The sequence below is a fragment of the Dermacentor variabilis genome, chromosome 2 (assembly GCF_050947875.1).
Source record: "Dermacentor variabilis isolate Ectoservices chromosome 2, ASM5094787v1, whole genome shotgun sequence".
In the NCBI taxonomy this organism is placed as follows: domain Eukaryota; kingdom Metazoa; phylum Arthropoda; class Arachnida; order Ixodida; family Ixodidae; genus Dermacentor; species Dermacentor variabilis.
Window position 1 is genome coordinate 99557619 of NC_134569.1, and position 19479 is coordinate 99577097.

The 19479-nt window shown below is 48.3% G+C and overlaps 1 protein-coding gene across 3 annotated transcripts in view; it reads right to left on the bottom strand.

Annotated features, from left to right (window-relative positions):
* The window catches only part of LOC142572383 (uncharacterized), an 88656-nt gene that overhangs the window by 29478 nt on the left and 39699 nt on the right, over positions 1–19479 (bottom strand). For all 3 annotated transcript variants that reach the window (XM_075681464.1, XM_075681463.1, XM_075681462.1), the window contains exons 9-13: positions 13115–13214; positions 9501–9871; positions 3280–3472; positions 2317–2423; positions 859–2144 (exon numbers count right to left, since the gene is read on the bottom strand). In XM_075681464.1, coding sequence (XP_075537579.1) covers positions 859–2144; positions 2317–2423; positions 3280–3472; positions 9501–9871; positions 13115–13214 — 2057 coding nt within the window. The remainder of the gene's footprint in view (positions 1–858; positions 2145–2316; positions 2424–3279; positions 3473–9500; positions 9872–13114; positions 13215–19479) is intronic.

The window sequence follows — 19479 nt, forward strand, 5'->3', positions numbered from 1 at the left end:
TGACGGGTAGACGCGTGTATAATTCAGGAATACATACTGTATCCCATGACCGTGGCCCATTTTTACTCTCAGTGTGCTTCACCGCGTAACACTGCTGTATTGCGGCGAAGCTGACTTTTGGAAACCGCCATTATGCAACGCGTTGTGCTTTCCACGTTTGGAACCCATTGGCGAGGATTAAAGGCGGAGTCAGCACTAATGCTGACAGGGGCGAATTGTTTCAATGAAAAGCACGGCACTGACAAGCAGGAAACTTGATAGCGAACATCGAAGCACCTAGGCCTAGCGTTGCCGCGGCGGTGGCTCCGGCTGCCAGCGGATCTCCGAGCGAGCGCCGGTTCGGGGTTGCGAGATCATAATGGCAGCGGTAGTGGCTTTAATTAATGTCGTTTCGAACCTACAATCACGGCAAAGAGTTCGGAAAATCGGATGGCGAAGGGTTCTCTCGCGTCTGAAATTTCAGACGTGTTGATACATTTACTGTATGGGGCACGTGGGGGTGCCGCGATGGCGTCCGAATTATCGGGCATGTCCGAAAAATCGCTCGCTGACTGTACATGCTTTAATAAGCAATACGCATGTTTCGCTGTAGCATGCTTTCTTAATGAACGTAGCCGTTTTTATTCCGTTTTAAAGGTAAAAACAAAACAAAAAGAAATCCACTGCAGTTTTATAATGTGCGCTTTCCCGCAATGTGACTATGAGCTGAGGTTAAGCGCACCTTCCCAGAGTGCAGCACAAGTAGGCGGCCCCCGCTAACGTTACTTCAAATGCGGCGCGGACTACTAGCACAAATTAAGTTTCTTTCATGCCTACGGCATTTCTCTTTTGAGGCACCTCGTTCGGGTGGGAACTCACCAATCCTCGAAGGAGCGGCCCCGCGGCCTTTGTAATCTCCACCACCTCTCCTCCCGGGATCCCCCCTGGAATCCGAGCCCCTCGGCTCGCCCCGGTGGCCGGGCTCTGCGCCGCCCCTGTACGGCGGTTCCCCGCGCTCGTACGGGTCGCCGCGGCCACCGGCCTTCGGTCCATCATCGCCGCTCCGTGGGTCTCCGCGGCTGCGCGACGACCCGTATCCGCGTTCGTCGCGACCCCGCGAGTCGTTGCGGCGGTGCTCGCCCCTTCCGCCGGGCTCCAGGCGACCCTTCAGATGCGGCTCCCCTCCCCCCCGGGCGTCCATGCGGCTCATGTGCTCCGGACGCCGAAGGTCTCGCGGCCCTCGGTCCCGAAGCTCAGAGCGGTGCGGCCCGTAGCCGTCCGCGTAGTAGTCCCGACGGTCCATGCGCGCATAGTAGTCCTCGGCCAGGCGCCCGTAGTCGTCGGAACGTGGGTCATATCCCGGAAGGTCGCCCCGGTCCATGCGCGGCGGTGGGGGCAAGTCTTTACCGCGCAAGTCCATGCGCGAGTGCGGGTCGCGGCCATCGCGATAGTCGGAAGAGCGCACGTAGGGGTCCAACGGGCCCCGACTGTCGCCACCCCTAGAGTAGGGGTCGCCTCTGCCGTGATAATCTGGCTTCAGGTCGCCTCGCCCATGGTAGTCGCCACGGCCATGGTAGTCGCCACCACGAAGATCCTGCTTGCTCGGGTCCCCCCGTGGATCAATTCCTCGACGGTAGGGGTCACCACCACGCAGGTCGCCCCTAGAGTCACCCCTCGGGTCGCCTCTGAGGTCTCCCCGTGAATCTCCTCCTCGAGGGTCTCGCCGCAAGTCTCCCCTGAGGTCGCCCCTAGGATCGCCTCTGGGGTCGCCTCTGGGGTCGCCTCTGGGGTCTCCTCTGGGATCTCCCCTGAGATCGCCTCGTGGGTCACCCCTGAGATCACCCCTTGGATCCCCTCTTGGGTCCCCTCTCGGGTCCCCTCTGGGATCTCCTCGTAGGTCCCCTCTCAGATCTCCTCTTGGGTCTCCTCTTGGGTCTCCCCTTGGGTCTCCTCTCAGGTCTCCTCTCAGGTCTCCCCTTGGGTCTCCTCTGGGGTCAGCGCCTCGGAGGTAGGGATCACCACGTCGCCCGTCAGAGCCCCTCAAGTCTGACTTGCCCCTGCTGTCTTGGTTTCGTGAGCGTGGCGAGTGTGGGTAGTCCATGCGATGCATCTCCATGTCCATACGACTGCGTGGTGGCAGGCCGGCCAGGGCGGGAGACGGTGACCTGAATGCATCCAAGTCTTGGAATAAGGACACAAGTCTCAAGCATGTGCCCACAACCAATGCACACTAAACTTTAAAATCTGGTAGGCCTTTTGCATTCAGACACTCATGCATGCAGCGTAGAATGCAGTATGCACAAGAAACCCCCCAAATTGAGCAATAATAAAACATGCCGTGAGCGATGGTGATCCATTCTGCGTCCATCACGGCCCCTGCCTTGGTCGTAACGGCTCCGTTCACTAACATAACGCTCCGCGTGGTCTGGCAGCACTTCACCTGGCTGAAAAAAAAAAAAAAAAAAGGACGAGAGGGGTGCAAACATTGGCTGTTGTTTACCTTTTACAAACACTGAGGCATGCCTCTTGCCATCCCCTTAAGTTGTAAATGCATAGTGGTAAATGCCCCCCAAAATTTTCTGCACGTAACATTCAAGGTTCACAAACCAAACAGTTTATCAGAGCGATCATGGCATCTCTGACAGTTGGAACTGCAGTGAAAGTTAGCGTTGATCCAGAGGTGATGTGCACCCACTCAGCATTGATGTCTCCTACTTTCCTTTTAATTTAAATTATGGGAGTATTACGTGCCAAAACCACTTTCCGATTATGAGGCACACCGTAGTGGAGGGCTCTGGAAATTTTGACCACCTGGGGCTCTTTAACGTGCACTTAAATCTAAGTACATGGGTGTTTTCGCATTTTGCCCCCATCGAAATGCGGCCGCCGTGGCCGGGATTCGATCCCGCGACCTCATGCTCAGCAGCCCAACACCATAGCCACTGAGCAACCACAGCGGGGCCTACTTTCCTTGAGTCCCCTCGTAGCGGTGCCCAGGCAGCATCAAGCAGCTGTGTCTCTTTGTTTTGGCAGTCACACACCTAGCCTATTTTTAAATGTTTCAGAAGAGCTGCCATCAGAAAGCAGCGATTCTAGCCAAGTCTCGTCTAGAAAGTCTGTTTACATATTCTGCAGAGGTGGTTCACCTCTTTGCAGAATAATGCACACATAAGAAAATTGTGAAAACTGCATCAAACTGCAGAGGACTCGTTAGGCTGGTGTAACAACATCTCACAACTTTAAGCTTGTCACATTAGAAAAGGATGCATTGCTCGAAATGCAACCGCTATCCAGACTCACCTCAAGCATGTCAGTTTCTTCAGGGGGCGCCAGATCGTGCCGGCTGCCTCTGTGAGGTGGTGGTGGCGGTGGCTGGTCAGCATGCCCAGGTTCTCCTCGCTTGCGTCCACTTCGAGCCCCATCAGAATCATAGCGCCCGTCATATCCTTTAGGGTCACCTCTCCCACCATACTCCTCCGGACGCCCATGACGGCTGGTATGAGGACAAAAGCAACTGTTTGCTACACAGGTCATACAACAGAGACAAACGTGTAATCTGAAAATGAGGCCGCTATAAGTTTACATGAAGAAAACTGTGAAGCTGCAAGTACCATGTGGTCATGGGTGTTGATTCTCTTGAATTGACAAATATTACAGCCCTAACACATGCAACCACAAAGAAACAAGGACGAGACACAGCGCTTGTGTCTTGCCCCTGTTCCTTTGTGGTTGCATGTGTCAACGCTGTTATATTTGTCAATTCAAGTATACACCAACTCGCCCAGAAAGAAGTTTTAATGTTGATTATCTGCAATAGCAGTTCCATTCCCAAGGGGGTGGGATGCAAAAGTTCTTGTGCACTCTGCTTTTGGTGCGTTACAGAACCTCAGATGGTCAAAAGCAATCAATAAATAAATAGGCCTGCACCCGCCACCTACGCGGCCTTGCCTACCATCCAGCTTGACCACCTGGTCTAATGTGCTGGATGCATGGACCTCTGTTCCGGCTGCTCCTGGACTTCATCCAGGAAACAGAGCTATATCTTTGTATTTAATTTATGCCATAGGGCATACTGGCACCAATTAAAAGATAAAGAAATAAATACGTTAAGAAAAGGAAAGGCCTTTAGACACACACACTGAGTTCCCAATTTGAACCAATGCTTACTGATGAGCCAAACATCAATTTAAGCACAGTCATGTAAGGTTTTCAATGTAGCATTTCTTTTTTTATTCCACAATGTTCATACATTATTTCCTTGATCTAGCCAAATAATTTTGCACTATAGTTTTGATTACAATATTCTTCATATATTGTTGAGGCACTCCAGCAGCCTTTATAAGAACAACCCATGTTTAAGTGCTAAGTGGAAGAAGTTGACATGCAAATATTTGGCAGCCTGGAACTTTTCCAGTGCCTACACTGATCCCATTCTGCTCATGCTTGCAGGGAATTCAGACAGACTTAAGCGGAAATAACTGTTCAGCCACTTGCTGTCTGAGTGTTTCAACCTCAGCACATTTAATTGACATGGAGCACATTTTCGATGATGATCCATGCCTGTTAGCATGACGAAACTTAAAGTAGACATAACATCACTATACTATGGTACTCATGCGTGAATCTGGATACAAATAAGTGCCCTTGTTTAGTAAAACCGATTGCGCTCCAAAAGAAAAGCACTTAATGTAATGTGTTTGCTCTTGATTTTCTTAGTTTCCCTAGCGAGTTCTTTAGTAAACATTCAAGTTGCAACGCAGAGCTCATGTTGTCTTTTGTACTTTTGAGACTAATTCGTCAGTAGTATTCATTTGACACTGCACGCTCAAAATGGTCGCTGCCGCTCAGCGGCCGCGATGCCTCCACTCGCCACTTCGCTCTAGGCAGGTTAAGCTCTTCAAGCGCTTCGAGTAATGCGACTTAAAATGCATGTGTTGGTGTCAGGACCAGAAGAAATTTCGAATAAAATTATATTTTGAGTAAAGCGATTTCATTATAATGAGGGATTACTGTAATTGCAACACACATTACAATATCAAAAGTCACAACACAACACGCTAGTGAAAAACAAAGGTAAGGAACTGTTTTGCATCTGCCAAAGCAGACAGCATGCCAGTGAACATTGATAGAGGTGCATGAATAAGCACGGCAAAGTACGAGTACAATCAACCACACGTCTGTGAGCATATTTGCCATGATGCTGCCTAGAAACACACTGTGTCACAACATGACATGGCACACCTCAGAGTTCATGAATTGTGGGCATCTAACGCATCTAACGCTGCCCGATGTGGGTGAAATGACATCTTGCTTACAGCTGGGCACACCTCCCAATTCCACAAGCTTGCTCGTTCATTTTCACATATGCCAGCAGAGTATGCGAACCCACTGAACAATGCAGAAACGACTGTACAAAGTACTGCGTCACAAAGTGGAAGCAGCCTTCACTCAATTCTTTCAGTGAAGAGGTCGCTCATTGCAATCAGCTCAAGTCACTTTGTTTTTCATCGCTTACATAGCGATAAGCCCAATTACAACTAGCTAGTGATATAACAATTGCTTTTATCTGAATAACTGCATTCATTTTAAGTTCGAGTGCAGCTTGGCATTCATTTTAAGTAAGTTCGAGTGCAGCTTGGCTTTCCATCTTTCAGCCAATTGTGCATGGTGAAAGTTCGTTTTGGTCTCCTCAAGGCAACAATGCATGTGTGCATGTGTATGCCCAGTACACTGAGCCAACAGTATGCCATTTCTGTTACATTACCCTCACACCAATCCCAAGCTTGGTAAGCAGAAATGAGTGCTGTCTCTTATTTTGCCTGAAAAGCTTTCAGCCAGGCTAAATGCGCTTTGTTTGCACTTTTGCAACAGTTTGCCAGAATGTTGAAATTTAGACGCAGTCTCATTGAAACTAAATATATCTAATACATATATAAGTACAGCAAGCTGTACTAATGCTAAGCCGGTGCACTTCACAAGAATGCTTTAGCCTGAATGATGTGCTCTACTGTCAGTCTATTTAGCATGAATTTAAGGCCAACTGCAATGAAAATGTTTACTGCATAAAAGGCCTAGTTTTCGACAGTGTAGCTATAGAGCAGCCTCTGTGCAATATTTTACGTTTCAAATAAGAGTAGATGCATCATGAAATGCTGGCAGAAACAGCCATCTTTAATACCAGAACTTTTGGGGAAAAAACATGCTGCCAATACCGCTTGCTGGAGATGACTCAGAAGCAAGAAAATTGAGAATCGGCACAATGGCTGGGAATGACCTGCAGGATTTGTCAGGTGACCTCTTTGATTTTCCACTTCTGGCTACTCGCGGGCTGCCAGAGCCAGCCAAAGCGCCCTCGTTTTTGTCTGGTTGCACAAGCCACCACGCGACGCACTTCCACCAGGCATTTGTTTTGCTAGGGCTGGACGGCTCTGGCTACCCGCGGGCTGCCAGAAGCAGCAAGGATGATTTTGGTCAGGCTGCTCTCTGGATGTTCTCTGGCTGGCAGATGACAAAAAGAGGCGATGAGTGCTCGCCACTATCATTGTGGGGACTTGACCGATTGCAAACAGGGCGCTTGACTTTTACTTTGCTCAGATAACTTGGTACGATCACCTTCGGATTTCCTTACTTCTAGTGTTATCTTTCTAAGGTTCTGATGCACCGTTCCACCTGGCTAGACGGTGCGATATGAGCGGTAGCATACCATTTGAAGCTTCTTATGTGTGTGTGTGTCCTATGAAGGCTTCTTCCCAGCTCTGAATAGCGCACTGCACTCTCATGCATGCATGCTATCTGCATCATGTTACAAGTTGTGGACGCTGATACCCATACACTGCGATGCCTTTTTGGTTCATCTTATAATGGTGATGTTCCTTTTCACACCTCTCACGTATATGTGGTAATATCTCCTTTTTCTTGAGTGAGCGAAGGCATCGTAGGTGGCCAGTGTTCCTTCCAGCATGAAACCAATGTGTTCCAACTAGGGTACTAAAGCCACTGATGTTAAAAGAATACACTGGTTGAGTAATGGCCACACGTAGGTTTGCTTATTCTTCTGATGATCGTGACCAATATTGTTTTTCGTGTGAAACATTTCGCTGGTCACAGGCAGCATGCATTTTTATATGCCAGCTGCATCACCAGCTCCTTCAGCACAGGGGTAAAAGAGAAGCACCATCAGCCAAAACTAACTTTCTGAAATTGAAGCCCAAGCAGGGTGGCATGAAAATTTTTTTATGCACATAAATCCTAATAAGTCCTCGATTTTCGGAGTTCTGGCTGCCTGCCGGCAGACAAACGGCAGCCCGCTAGTTCTGGTCCTGATAGGAAGTCGCATGGGCTGGGATCCCAAGACAAACCGAAGCTGCCCGCAGTTTACAAAATCGAACGCCGGGGCAGCTGGCTGCAAGATAAATGTAAGCATGCTACCAGCATGGCAGCGTTTATCTGATATCTTGCTTTTTCGTGTCTTGTCAAATGATGACAAAATGCTAACTTGTCAATGCCACCCGTAGATGGCGTGATCGCTGTGAGCAGGCATCCTCGAGTCATCGCCTTCAAGGATACAATCACTTACGCTAAACTTCGCGTTTGCATCAACGCATCGGAGGCTGTTTGCTGTGCTGTGCAAAGTCAAGTGCCCTCTGCACATCCTGTGCCATGTCGCGCAAAATCTCGCAAAGGTTATTGTATCCCCAAATTCAACCATATATTTTGAAGCTTGCAACACATAAATGGCCCGACTACACTGACTGCACACTGGCCTCGCTGGCCGCTGCTGTGCTGGTAGCATGTTTACGTTTACCCTGTGGCCAGCTGTCCTGGTGCTACATTTTGCAAACTTGGGGCAGCTTCGGATTGTCTTGGGATCCTTGCCCACGTGACCTCCTATCAGGACCAGATCAAGCAGCCATCTGGCTGCCAGCGGGCTGCCAGAACTCTGAAAATCGAACAAGCCCAGTGCCTGCTGCATGCTCAAGATCTTGGAGGCCATGTTCTGGGATTTGCATATCCTCTAAGCTCCAGGTGCTCACACCATCTGGTAAAGTGCTGTTAAGGTATGCTGATAAAAATGTGAGAATTGCTAGCCCAGACATTTTGCCAAGATTGATACTATGGTATCTACCATATTTGCTTGTGTAAGACATGCATGCACCCCCACTTTGGAACTTCAAAAATGAGTCTCATGCACACACTCGCATGCTCGTTAACTTCCAGAAATCACTACTAAATGGCAATAAGTACTGTCCTGCTCACCATTGTCGCCGCATCTGGCCCGATCGCGATGACACATACAGTTGCAGCATGCTTAAATGGCATTGGCTGCGCTGTGGCGCACGCATTGCTTAGGTGCACTGTGCTTTTGGGTGCATGGAAAGGACAAAGCTGCATAAAGTGTGCGCATGGATTTGGGCATATGGCCTGTGGTTTTATTTGTGACAGCCGTCAAGAGCTACAAGGTGATGGGAATCTCGAACAATAATGGGCAGCATTGAGGATGACCACCATCGGGAGGGTGTCATTGAAGCGAGCTTGTCAAGGTTGCATTATTCTGCATATCAGTTCAAGCGCACTTCAAGATTTCAGCGAGTAGCCCTAAGCCTGCCTTGTGTGAAGCGCACACCATAAAAAAACCTGAAAGAAAGAAAGAAGAAGAAGAGAAGGAAAGAAAGAGCGGGCTTCAGATGAGTAAATACAGTACTACTCATATACACCGTATTTAAAGATTTTAAAATACGTGACAGTTTGTAATTGACAATGATAAATTTGGTGCATAGCTAGCGTCATCTCAGTCAGTATCGCCGCTGCTCTTAGCCGCTCCAGTAGCCAACTGAAATATACGAGCGACATCGCTATTTTTACCTGTTTTGTACCGGTGTGCGGCGTGGCCCATAGCATGGCGTTATCGCAATGGCATCGAACAGGTGATTAGTGCCGCCTTCAAACAAAAAGTTCTGCAAGCCATTAAGGCATCATCAAACGTTCAAGCCAGGCGGGACTTCGGCATCAATGAGAAAAACGTTCGTCATTGGAGGGGTAATGGGGGGCGCTTTTTTTGTGTGCCGTAACGAGGAGATGACAGCAATAAGGAAAATAAGCGCGCGATAACAGAGGAGCTGTTCGCTGAGATCGTGCCACATTTCGATGCATGCGAGCCATACTGCACTGTCTGTGCATGCAAGCTCGCATCCACGCGCAAACTCGATGATAATGTGATGATAACGTAGAGTCAGCTTAGCATTTTTATATTAAATAAATGCTGTTTTAATTTTGTGAACGCTGTCCTCACTTTTTTGTTCGGCCTACATTCGAGCCAAGTTCTTTCATTTTTTCTGGCTTCAGACATTCGGGAGTCAGCTTAGAAATGGGGCCGGCCTACATTCGAGTAAATACAGTAATAACTTTAGCCAAAAGGAAATTTCAGTGCAATTGGACCTTAGCATGGTAACGACAAACAGCAAACATCAGACTAAAACGTTCTTTTATAAATGACGCTGCAAGGGCTGTGAAGCAGTACTCACTCGGCCTCTTTCTTTCGGGAATCTCTTGATGACGGCTGGGAAGGTGGAACGACTGGCGGAGGTGGAGGAACAGATCCGTCTCCTTGTGGGGGGTTTGAAGAGGGTAGTGGTGGGGGTGTCTCTCGGCGAGGCCGCTTGCAAGGTGGGCCAGCACCCCTGTGTCCCGGGGTTCCAGCTGAGCCCTCACGAGGAGGGGGAGGGGAGCGGCCGGATGGCGGTGGCCCATAGCGCCCACTGCGTGATGAGGGTGGTGCGCCACGCATGCCTCCTTCGCGGATCCCGCGGTGGCGCGACGATGGAGACAATGGTCGTTCAGGAGATGGACTCTCCGGAAATGCTGCCGCACCATGTGACTGAGCAACGCGGGCACGCTGCGTAAACAAAACATTGGGGCCACATGACAAACCCGGTGCACACGAACAAATGACCTCTGTTCCCACTTTCATGGGAATACCTTGCCAAAAAGCACTTTCTCATTGGTTTTAAATCAATTAAGAAGCATCCGTCTAAAATATGACTGAATAAATATTCACACAGCTTATGTTTTTGAGACTGTTCCTGGCAGTGCAACAGTCCTGGACGTTGATCGGAAGCAGGTGTGGTTGGAGGAAACATTACCCTGTATTTTTGAAACATGAAGACAAAGACGTATACAGTAGAACAGTGAAATTTCGTTACATTGAAATGTATAAACAAACTTCGTTATATTGAGGTTAAGTTTACATGGTGTTCTATGAACAAGAAGTTACAAAAACTTAAGTGCTTTGTTATATCAAGGTTTAGCTGTATCTGTGAAGTATTAAAACAAAGGCACTCTGCATGGCTCAGCCACTAAGGGAGTTACCGTCGCCGACAGCTAATTTGGACTTGTTGGAGACCACTTAAAGTTCCAATTAACCAGAACTCCGAAGTATTGGATTCGACACAAAAGGTGCGTCATATTTTCGAATGATCACTTTCGAGGAAAACCTCACTTTCAAAAGGTTTCGCGTGACTAGTGCCTGATGCATCGGCGTCTATGAGCAATGGCACGCTTGGCACAGTGCCAAGCACCCTCTCCAATCACAGTGCCAGGATTGCAGATATGTCCAGTGCTACAAAACCGATCCCAGTGTCTTTGAAAGTAATCGTTTGAGAATGTGGCACAAGTTTGCCAATGCGTTGCTGCACCCACTGAGGCTTGAGTGCGACCTGCTCAGTCCGCATTTTGACAACTTTCATGCTGTCGCTACAGATAGACGAAAGTACAGTCAATGCATGCGCCGAATCTTTCTCTCCTGACAACATAACCAAAGTCTACAGAGCTGCGATAACTGAATGATCTTGGGTTTCTTTGGGACAGTCACTGTCCGGCATTTCCTTCACTTAATCATCGCCTTCATAAGAACAGCAATCGAGTGTCCACTTGCTGCCATAATTGAAACTGCTTGTAGAAGTCGCCTGGGATCGTGTTGCTAGTTAAGACCCAAATAAGCAACATCAAATGCGCAAAACTTGCATGACAAACGACAAACGCCACCAGCCATTCAACTAAAGCTGTGCGAATACTCGAATATCACCAAATCGAATAGTAAACATTCAAATAATTTGATAGAAAACGTTTGAATAATCTGATTTGCAAATTAAATATCTACGATTGAATTTTTTGAACATGCCGTATAATGGTTGTAGAGACCCACGCAGTGACACACGTCGCGTGTGCCCCGGAGCCCCTCAATGCCACACAAGCAAGCACCTCACATCGTTATTTTTGGCACAGAGGGAGTGTTGGGTGTGCCGCGGATTGGTCGCCCTGACTAATTCGGTCGGGGTCCTGTTCTGCCACATGTGCTCCCCAACAGCGGCCTGAAGCAGGAATCTCACACAAAGCGTCCAGATGCTGTACCGCATTGGCCGGGGCCACCTCTGTCGGTACAAGGTTCGTCCAGGTAGACAGAACCGATAAAAAAAGTTGCAGTTTCGCCGGAAAGGCAAAGCATCGATCGCGATAGCAAATTGTGGACACCTATACGAAGTAAGGCTAGTAGTTTTATCAGGCGTATAAGCTTGTAAACATAGACATACTAACTAAATTAACAAGCATGGTGTCACGCGTGCACAAGCAAACATGAACACATGTCACTCGATGACTGTGGAAACTCGCTGTTAAAACGGTGGAGCGAGGAAGTGCGGCAGCAGCAGCAATCTATTTGATCTTCGTGCTGCGTTTCACATCAACGCAAACTAAGCCGTGGATACACAGTGCGTGGCAGACTGTGTCCCCGTTGCAGATGGCTTTCAAGATAGAGCAGCCTGGGCACACGCACGCAGCCACTCGGGAGTAGAATGCGCCCTCCCCTTTTCATCTCATCCACCCTCCCCCTGGAGCCTCGCGTGACGGAAGACAGCGTGCTTTTTACTCGCTTCCCTCCCTAGCACGCTTTCACTCGCATGTGCACCATACAGCATGTGGTGATGATTTTATCACCTTTGGACTTTATGTGGAACATCACGGCAACGCCTACGCCAGGAGGCCTGGAGTGTCCATATAATTGCTATTGCAATAATATGTGATGCGCACAAAAGGAACGGCAACAAAAGCAGTGTGTTTCGGAACATTCAAAAGCCTATGCAAAGTTCAGGCCGATTAGTCGCCGGAAGGCACGTAGATCGCGTTGGATGTGCAGTGATGAACTGAACGTCCACTTCAACAACCGTCAATGTAACCCGTGCCCGTGATCTCAGGACCTATCTTGATGAGCAACCATACAAACTTATTAGTGGAAAGCATTCCCCAATGGCTTGCGGTCTGTTACCACATCAGCCAGCTGTGAATTTTCGTCATGGCCATGCTACCGAGGCAATTAGGCCTAAAACAGCGCTGCTTCATCAGCCGTCGGCAACTAAAGTAAACTAAAGTAACGGTTTGGTGCCGAATCGACACAGATATGTTCGCAGCAGCCGTGCTACACTCGGAAAACCTAAATCCCCTCCAGCAGTGGTTGCGCATGGATGGAGGGGCTTTAGGAAAGCAGACATACTGCCTCACAAATGAAAGCAAGTGTACAGAATGGCAACAAAATTGTTCACAGACGGCCGCCATCTTTGCGGCTTCCCATACGACTATGCATAAGAATCTGCATAAGGATCTGCATAATTTTTTTTTCTACTTCGAAGGCAACCATTTCTGACAGCATTGGGTGTGTTCTGAACTATTTTGAACAATGGGATTAATGCTGTCTCGTGAAAAAAAATTCTACCAGCACAGTGCTGAAAAAGCTCCAGGCCCCTACCCCTGTCGATATTCCTTGTATGCAGTTCCCACAATATACACAAAATGCCTCAGTATTCGAAAAAATAATTGAGCTAGCTGAGAATGAAACCAGCCTCAGGCTGCTAATTTGTCAGACTAGCCACCTTGTAATGGCACTTGATAATGCATGCGGAAACTTTACAAATGAGAGAAGAACCCTACTTGTCAATTGTGGATGGAGATAACCATAGCAAATAACTTTTCACGAGCCGGCCAAGTTTCCTACACTGTCAAACACTTAGTGCCTGACCACACAGAAAGAGGTGCGCACCCATGTTTTTATGGCTCTCAAATGTGTGTGAATCACAAACATCTCACGTGCCTCAGCCCTGAGCTGCTTCTCTCGGTCCCTGCGCCTCTTGCCAGACTTCTTTTTCTTTCGTGGTTTTCCGGCTGGGTACGGAGGTGGTGGCCCTTTGTTGCTGCGTACAAGACAGGAGTCAATGTCAATACAACATTATATACAAAGGCTGCATATACACGTGACCAGATAAACTTCTGGAGCACTGGAACAGTGAACTTCTTTGTGGCTTTGTGGCACAGCCTAGAATTGGGGTGTGCTGCAAGTTGACCGCGTGCACAAGTACAGAGTACACTTTCCAGTTTCAGGATGCATCTGTCACCTTTGCCTACCGGCTATTTTTCTGACTGGTTCTCAATCGATCCCTGTTTATTCCATAGTTATTTCATGGTTTCATGGACATCTCATGGTGCATAAATGCTGGTTCTTTGTCATTTTTTTTCCTATTTCAGTTGTGGGGAGTACAATCGTCCATTTCCTCCCGCGTACTCATGTTGTCACGTTCGCATGTTGTGAACACGTTGAGAGCCGGTGTAGACACGGGAGAGGTGCACTACGCACTCTCCTGGTTCTCCATCGCTCTCGTGATGCGCACTTACCCTTCCTCTCCCCCCTACTTACAGGAAACAGAAAGTACTGCCGTGCAAGGAGGACATTCCCTTGGCAAAGGTAAAAAGGTATAAAAAAGTGTCACCGGGGAAGACACTCTCTCTCTCTGGTGACATGACCTCTAAACTGCTAGATACGGATGATGCAACCCGTGAGTGACCCCGCTGCCCGACTACCAAGTGCAAAGAGGCAAGCCTATTTATTACTTATTACAGAGTGGACATCCCTCTGCACGTGTTACTTAATGCTTGTAGCATTAGCATTAGAGTTGAGCAGTATTGTTAGAGATGACACTGCTGATTGCCTTATCTGCCCGAGTCCAACATAGCAGCGATTAGACGCACTACGGATTGGAGAGTACCATGGAACGACTGTGTATCGCTAGATCCGGAGTTTGCCTTCAGCCATAGCCTCAGGCAAAGCATCCCCCCACATCTGGTGCCCAACATGCGGCTTATGGGGTGTTGGATGATAGCTCTGACAGTTTTGCTCAGTTCAAGGCAACCTTTGTTAGAACCGAGGCGTAGGCCTAGTGTGGATTTTGATCGCTAGTGTCAGCGGCATGCTTTCTTTAGCGAGGCGACGGTTGCTGTAGTGTGTTTGAAATTTTCAACATGTTTGCAAGTTTTTTTGAAGAATATTCGCCAATACAAGAGCCACATGGTCTGCATCCTAGGAGAGCGAGACTTAGCACCCGCAGAGCATTGGCAAGACTGAAGCGACCGAGTAAAGAAGCCTCATGGGTGGTTTGAGTTTCTTATGTAAATAGCTTCTTCTATGTCTTTGACTCTGGAAGTTGCATGGCCGTGGGCCAGGGGTGCTGCTAGAGGCTGTCTAGTATTGGTCTCGCACGGGGCACTTTGACAGCGTCTGCGATGGTGAGAACTGTCAATTTGGATGCTGTGTGCGCCGAGTGGGGTAAGACCACCTCACAGAGCTGACGTGTCCTTGCATCTGCCTGTTTTGCGCCCATTTCGAATGTTGTTTTTATTGCCGGTTGTTGTCAGGGTGGCGAAGCATTAGACCTAAGGTTTTATGAAGCTTTTTGTCGCATGAGGAGGGACGCATTTTGGTGGACCATGGCGTTGAGGTATCGCACTTTGCTTCCCTCATTCTAGTTAGCCTCTAACGAATTGAAGTCACTCGTTCTACTCAAGAAAGCGAGCTTTGTTCATGTGAACTTGGCATCTGAGTAGCTGCCTGATCTTTTGCAAGCCGAATTAAACATCGTACCACGTGGACGATGCGCATGCAGAATTACCCTCCTGTGCACTACTTCAGTGTTTGTTGAGTGTGTTGAGTACGCAGCACGAGCGAAGTCATTCCTGGTTTGCTGTCACCTGCACATTGTCAGCCCTGCTGCCCCAAACTACTGTCGAGCCACCACAGGCAATGGAGATGCCAGTGGCCAGCTTGGGGCAGTTAGTTCAGCGACTGCCTGTGTCCACCTTGCAATCCTCGGTAGCTGGGAAAAGAGCCGGCAGTCACCAACGGCTACTGCGGCTCTTGCCAGCTGGGCATGTCGGCACAAGTGATGCTTGCTCATGCCAACTGGTATGTTGCCGTTTCCAGGATCGTGGCGTGGCCTGGAGTCGTGCCGTAAAGTTTGCAGAGCTGCTGCTGTACTACCTCTTGTTCAGGAAGCACGCGTTGAACATTAGACTGAACGAAATATTTCACTAGAGTATACAGTGATTTAAGGTTGCTGTACAGTAAAACCTCGTTAAACCGTACCCGCTTAAACAGTAGTTTCGTTTTAAAAGTAGTAAAGTCAAATCCCCGACTCAGCGGCCATTGAACATAATGTGTTTTGTACCCACATAAACCGTACCAGCTTATTGCGTACGCATCGATTAAAACGTAGCGTTTCAACTTTTCGTCGCGCAAACACGGCGGTGCGTCGTCTACATCAGGCGGCCTGGCAAAACAAGCCTCAGAGATCGGAACAACAGCCTCCAAGCGCCCTGTGCGTTTGCACGTGAAGCCACATCAACATCAACATCATTTTGACGCCGTGGCACAGAGCGTTATGGCGTCGTGCAAGCGAGGACTCGCGTCATTCCGAAGCTCGGATAAAAAAGACACCGGGTGCTCAGCATAGAAGAAAAATTAGACATCGTCCGTGCTATCGAACGTGACACGGAGAAGTCGGCGCTGGCACGCGACAAGTATCTGCTGTTGACTACGGTGTGTGGCATTTGGAATGCGAAGAAGTTGCTCGGCAGCGCTGCTGCGACCGCGAAGACATGTCGGCTACGAGGTTCGACTTTTCGCCATCGTTGCCTCTGTTGTTGCCGAAGTGTCGCCTAGCGACAGTGATAAGGACGACACGGAAAGCGACAGCACGGACGATTCAGGCCCGACAGTGGCAGAAGCTATGCGTTACGTCAGCCTCATGAATGCAATCGTCGCGACGAGAACAGGGGCGCGATAACGTAACTCTATTCCAAACGAAAAGTATTCAAAACTCCGGCACCCAGCAACGAAAATGCGCCCCCGGGACTTCTGCAGCACTACTGCGTGCGTGCACGGAGAATACGTAACGCCAACGAGGAATCTGCCATGCGAGTGTTTGCCGAGAAGAGGGGGCTGGCTGAAAAGCTGGTACGGAGCTTCAGTAAGTTTGAGGCCGCTGTCGTCGTGCTAGGTCGTCGTGCTAGGCCGCCGCGGCATCAAACGAAAATAACACTTTTGTCGCGCGAAGTGAATAAAAACTGCATGTTTTTTCCCCCTTTCATCGCACTTTCTCTGAGTTCCGTTTTCGACAGGTAAGTGGGCGATGTCATGCTATTTCGGTTAAAGAGTACTACCGTTTAGTACGTAGCTTTTCCGAGCTCCGGCCAACTACGGTTTAACGAGGTTTCACTGTATATGGGGACGCTACACTCACGCGTCCCCTGATGTTGTTTTCCCTGCATGGCTCTTGCGTCTCCTGTTGCAGCATATTACGAGAGATGACACAAGTGCTGTGCTACTAACGCCACCTAACGGAGGAGTTACGGGGGCACGAAAGGGAGTAGGCTCTGCTCTTTGGCTTGGGGTCGGCAAGCGGCACGGATGTTTCGCACACTCGCCCACGGTTCGCAGGATCGTCCTGCGAAAGGCTTAGGAGCAGGACATTGGAAAGGGCGAACTCAATTGTTTGAACGGGACACCCTTCGCGTGACTGTACACCCTAACGATTAGGCGTTGGTGTCCAGCATTGAGGCGAACATATTCGCTCGCTATTCAGTCACAGTGAGTCTAATTCAATTTGTCATGCGCCCATTGGCATGTTCTATTGGTAACAATATTGACACGTGTGCTTGTCTTCATCGGGCGACACGTTTCACCGCCTAACAAATGTTATCGCACAGCGCAGGACGCGCCTGCATGTATCGGAAGTTTCTGGAATGTTATCGATGCTTCTATCCGCTGTCTGTTGTTGCCGAACCTTGTGTAATCTGATTGCATGTATGCGCGACGCGAATGGCGTAGAACTTTGAAGAAGGCATGCGGGTCCCAGCGATTGCTCTGGAGAATTCGATGACTGATCTATAAAAGCCGACGCGCTTGAACCGCTGATCAGATTTTCGACGATCGCCGACCGTGTTTGCCACTATCGTTGGGCTATAAGCGTAGCCTGTTTTGTGGGCACAGGTTCGCACAATAAAAGTTAGTTGTGTTGTTCACAGTATTGCTACTGTATTCTTCAACGTCACCACCACGTGACAATATGGCTGGCTAAATTGGTGTATAAAAGGCGCTGCGGCAAACAGTAGCTTCACTTTATTCAGTACTCATTGGCCGCGCGCCTTCAGAACTACACAGTCATCATCCATGATCATATCAATAGTGAGCTTAGTTTTGTCCGCAGCGGTTGCACCAAAAAGTAGATTTGATGTGACTCGGTGCAATGCGTGAGCAATGTCACAAACACTGTGGAAGCTGTCAAGGATGAAGAGTAATTCTACCGCAACCTGCACTCTGGTATAAAAACTCACCTGCTACATCATGATAGACGGAGAATCTCTTGTTGATTATACCACTGACAAAAAATAATTGGGATGTGCGTGCGGTAGTGAAAAGTATGTCTCAGATAAAAATGCGCATCTTGCACTGCATCCGCAATGCGACGGAAGCCAATAGGCTTTCGTTGCTGCGAGCACTAATCAGTCATGAGATGACAAGAATTGCCACTTCCGCACTGCAATTGAGCAAAATAGAAACAGGATTTGCTAATGCACTAAGTAAATAAAAGTGTCTAGCTGTAGTAAGCATTTGTTTATTGTTGTCTTGATACCCTGAATAATTGAACATCTGGTTAATTCAGACACTTTTTCCCGTCCTGTGACATCTGCATTAACAAGGTTTTACTGTACAGTATTTCAATTATACTTTGAGGCCCCGAAACTGCTCATTAAATACAGCTTTGTACTATAGGCTAGATTTTATAGTACAGTAGAACCTCGTTCATACTCTCTCATGAAATACGTTTTCCCAGTGCCAACGTTCGCAATCGAGAACACAAAGATTTTCCCAACAGAGTTACTCTCGTTTTTTACCGGCTCATACGCTACCGAAAAACCCGGTTTTTTTTTGGCACCAACGTTCAGTACGTCGCCAAACTGCGATCATATGATAAGTTTTCCGGCTGCTAGATCTCATGTAAACAAGAAAATGCGCAAGGCGCGCACTATCTGGAACATTACATAGCTGCCCGCCGCAGCAGCATCACCACAATACTAGCACGCCCGTCTCACGTAAAAACGCTGGCATGCACTAAGTTTCTCATTTCGGTACCAGCAAATCTTCTCTGTGGTCGTCACACGCAGCCTTCCACATCTATCACCTCCAATCCTATTGTGATAAGCATCTTCGCCTATCTGTTCCACAGCATGTGGTGTTGTCAGAAGTGTAGCGCATGCTTTTAATCGGCAATAAACGAAATGCGCTGCCGTTCCCTGATGCAGACTGCGATCACACAAGTTTTCCGGCCGCTAGATCCCATGTAAACAAGAAAAGCCATGAAGCATGCGCAATCGAGAACTGCATATGGCCGGCCATCTCACATGAAAAACGATGGCGTCCACAGTTTATCATTCCGGAACCAGCAAATCTCCGCCCAGGTTGCCGCATGCCCCCCCCACAGCTATCGCCGCCAAACTTATTGCAATAAGCGTCTTCACCTATCTGTTTTACAGCACATGGTGCATTGTGCCATGGGTAGCGTACTGCACACTTTTAGTAGGCAATAATCCAAACACGCCGCTGTTCCCTGCTGCAGGCAGCGCGATGTGGGCACCACGTTTTGCTTTGGAGGCATCTGGCGTCCCCCACCAGCTTGATTTTGTTTCGGTTTCTCGTCACCCTCTTAAGGGGGGATGTGGCAATGAAAACCTTTCTTTTATTATTATTTATGGAAATAAATTGGCGAAATTTGGTATGCAGGTGTGATTTGTTATGCTGATATCATAGCTGAAATTAGTTTTGTGCTATCTATTATAGCTTTCGAATTACAATTGATAGCCTCTAATGGTCATCCCCAAATTAATTAATTAATTACACATAAGTTTGCCAAGATTTCCACATCCGCATGTTCACAAAGGCCCATTCTGTGCAATAAAGCTATTGGTTTGTTTTTTAAATGCCAAAATGAGCATACAGATATTTCTTCAGCTTTCCTATGCATATTGTCTTACTAACGACTTTTGCAAAAAAACCATTATAACTTTTCTTATAACGTGCAGTTAAAAATGGACAGCTTTATTGCACTCATCACTGTTTCAGGATTTAAG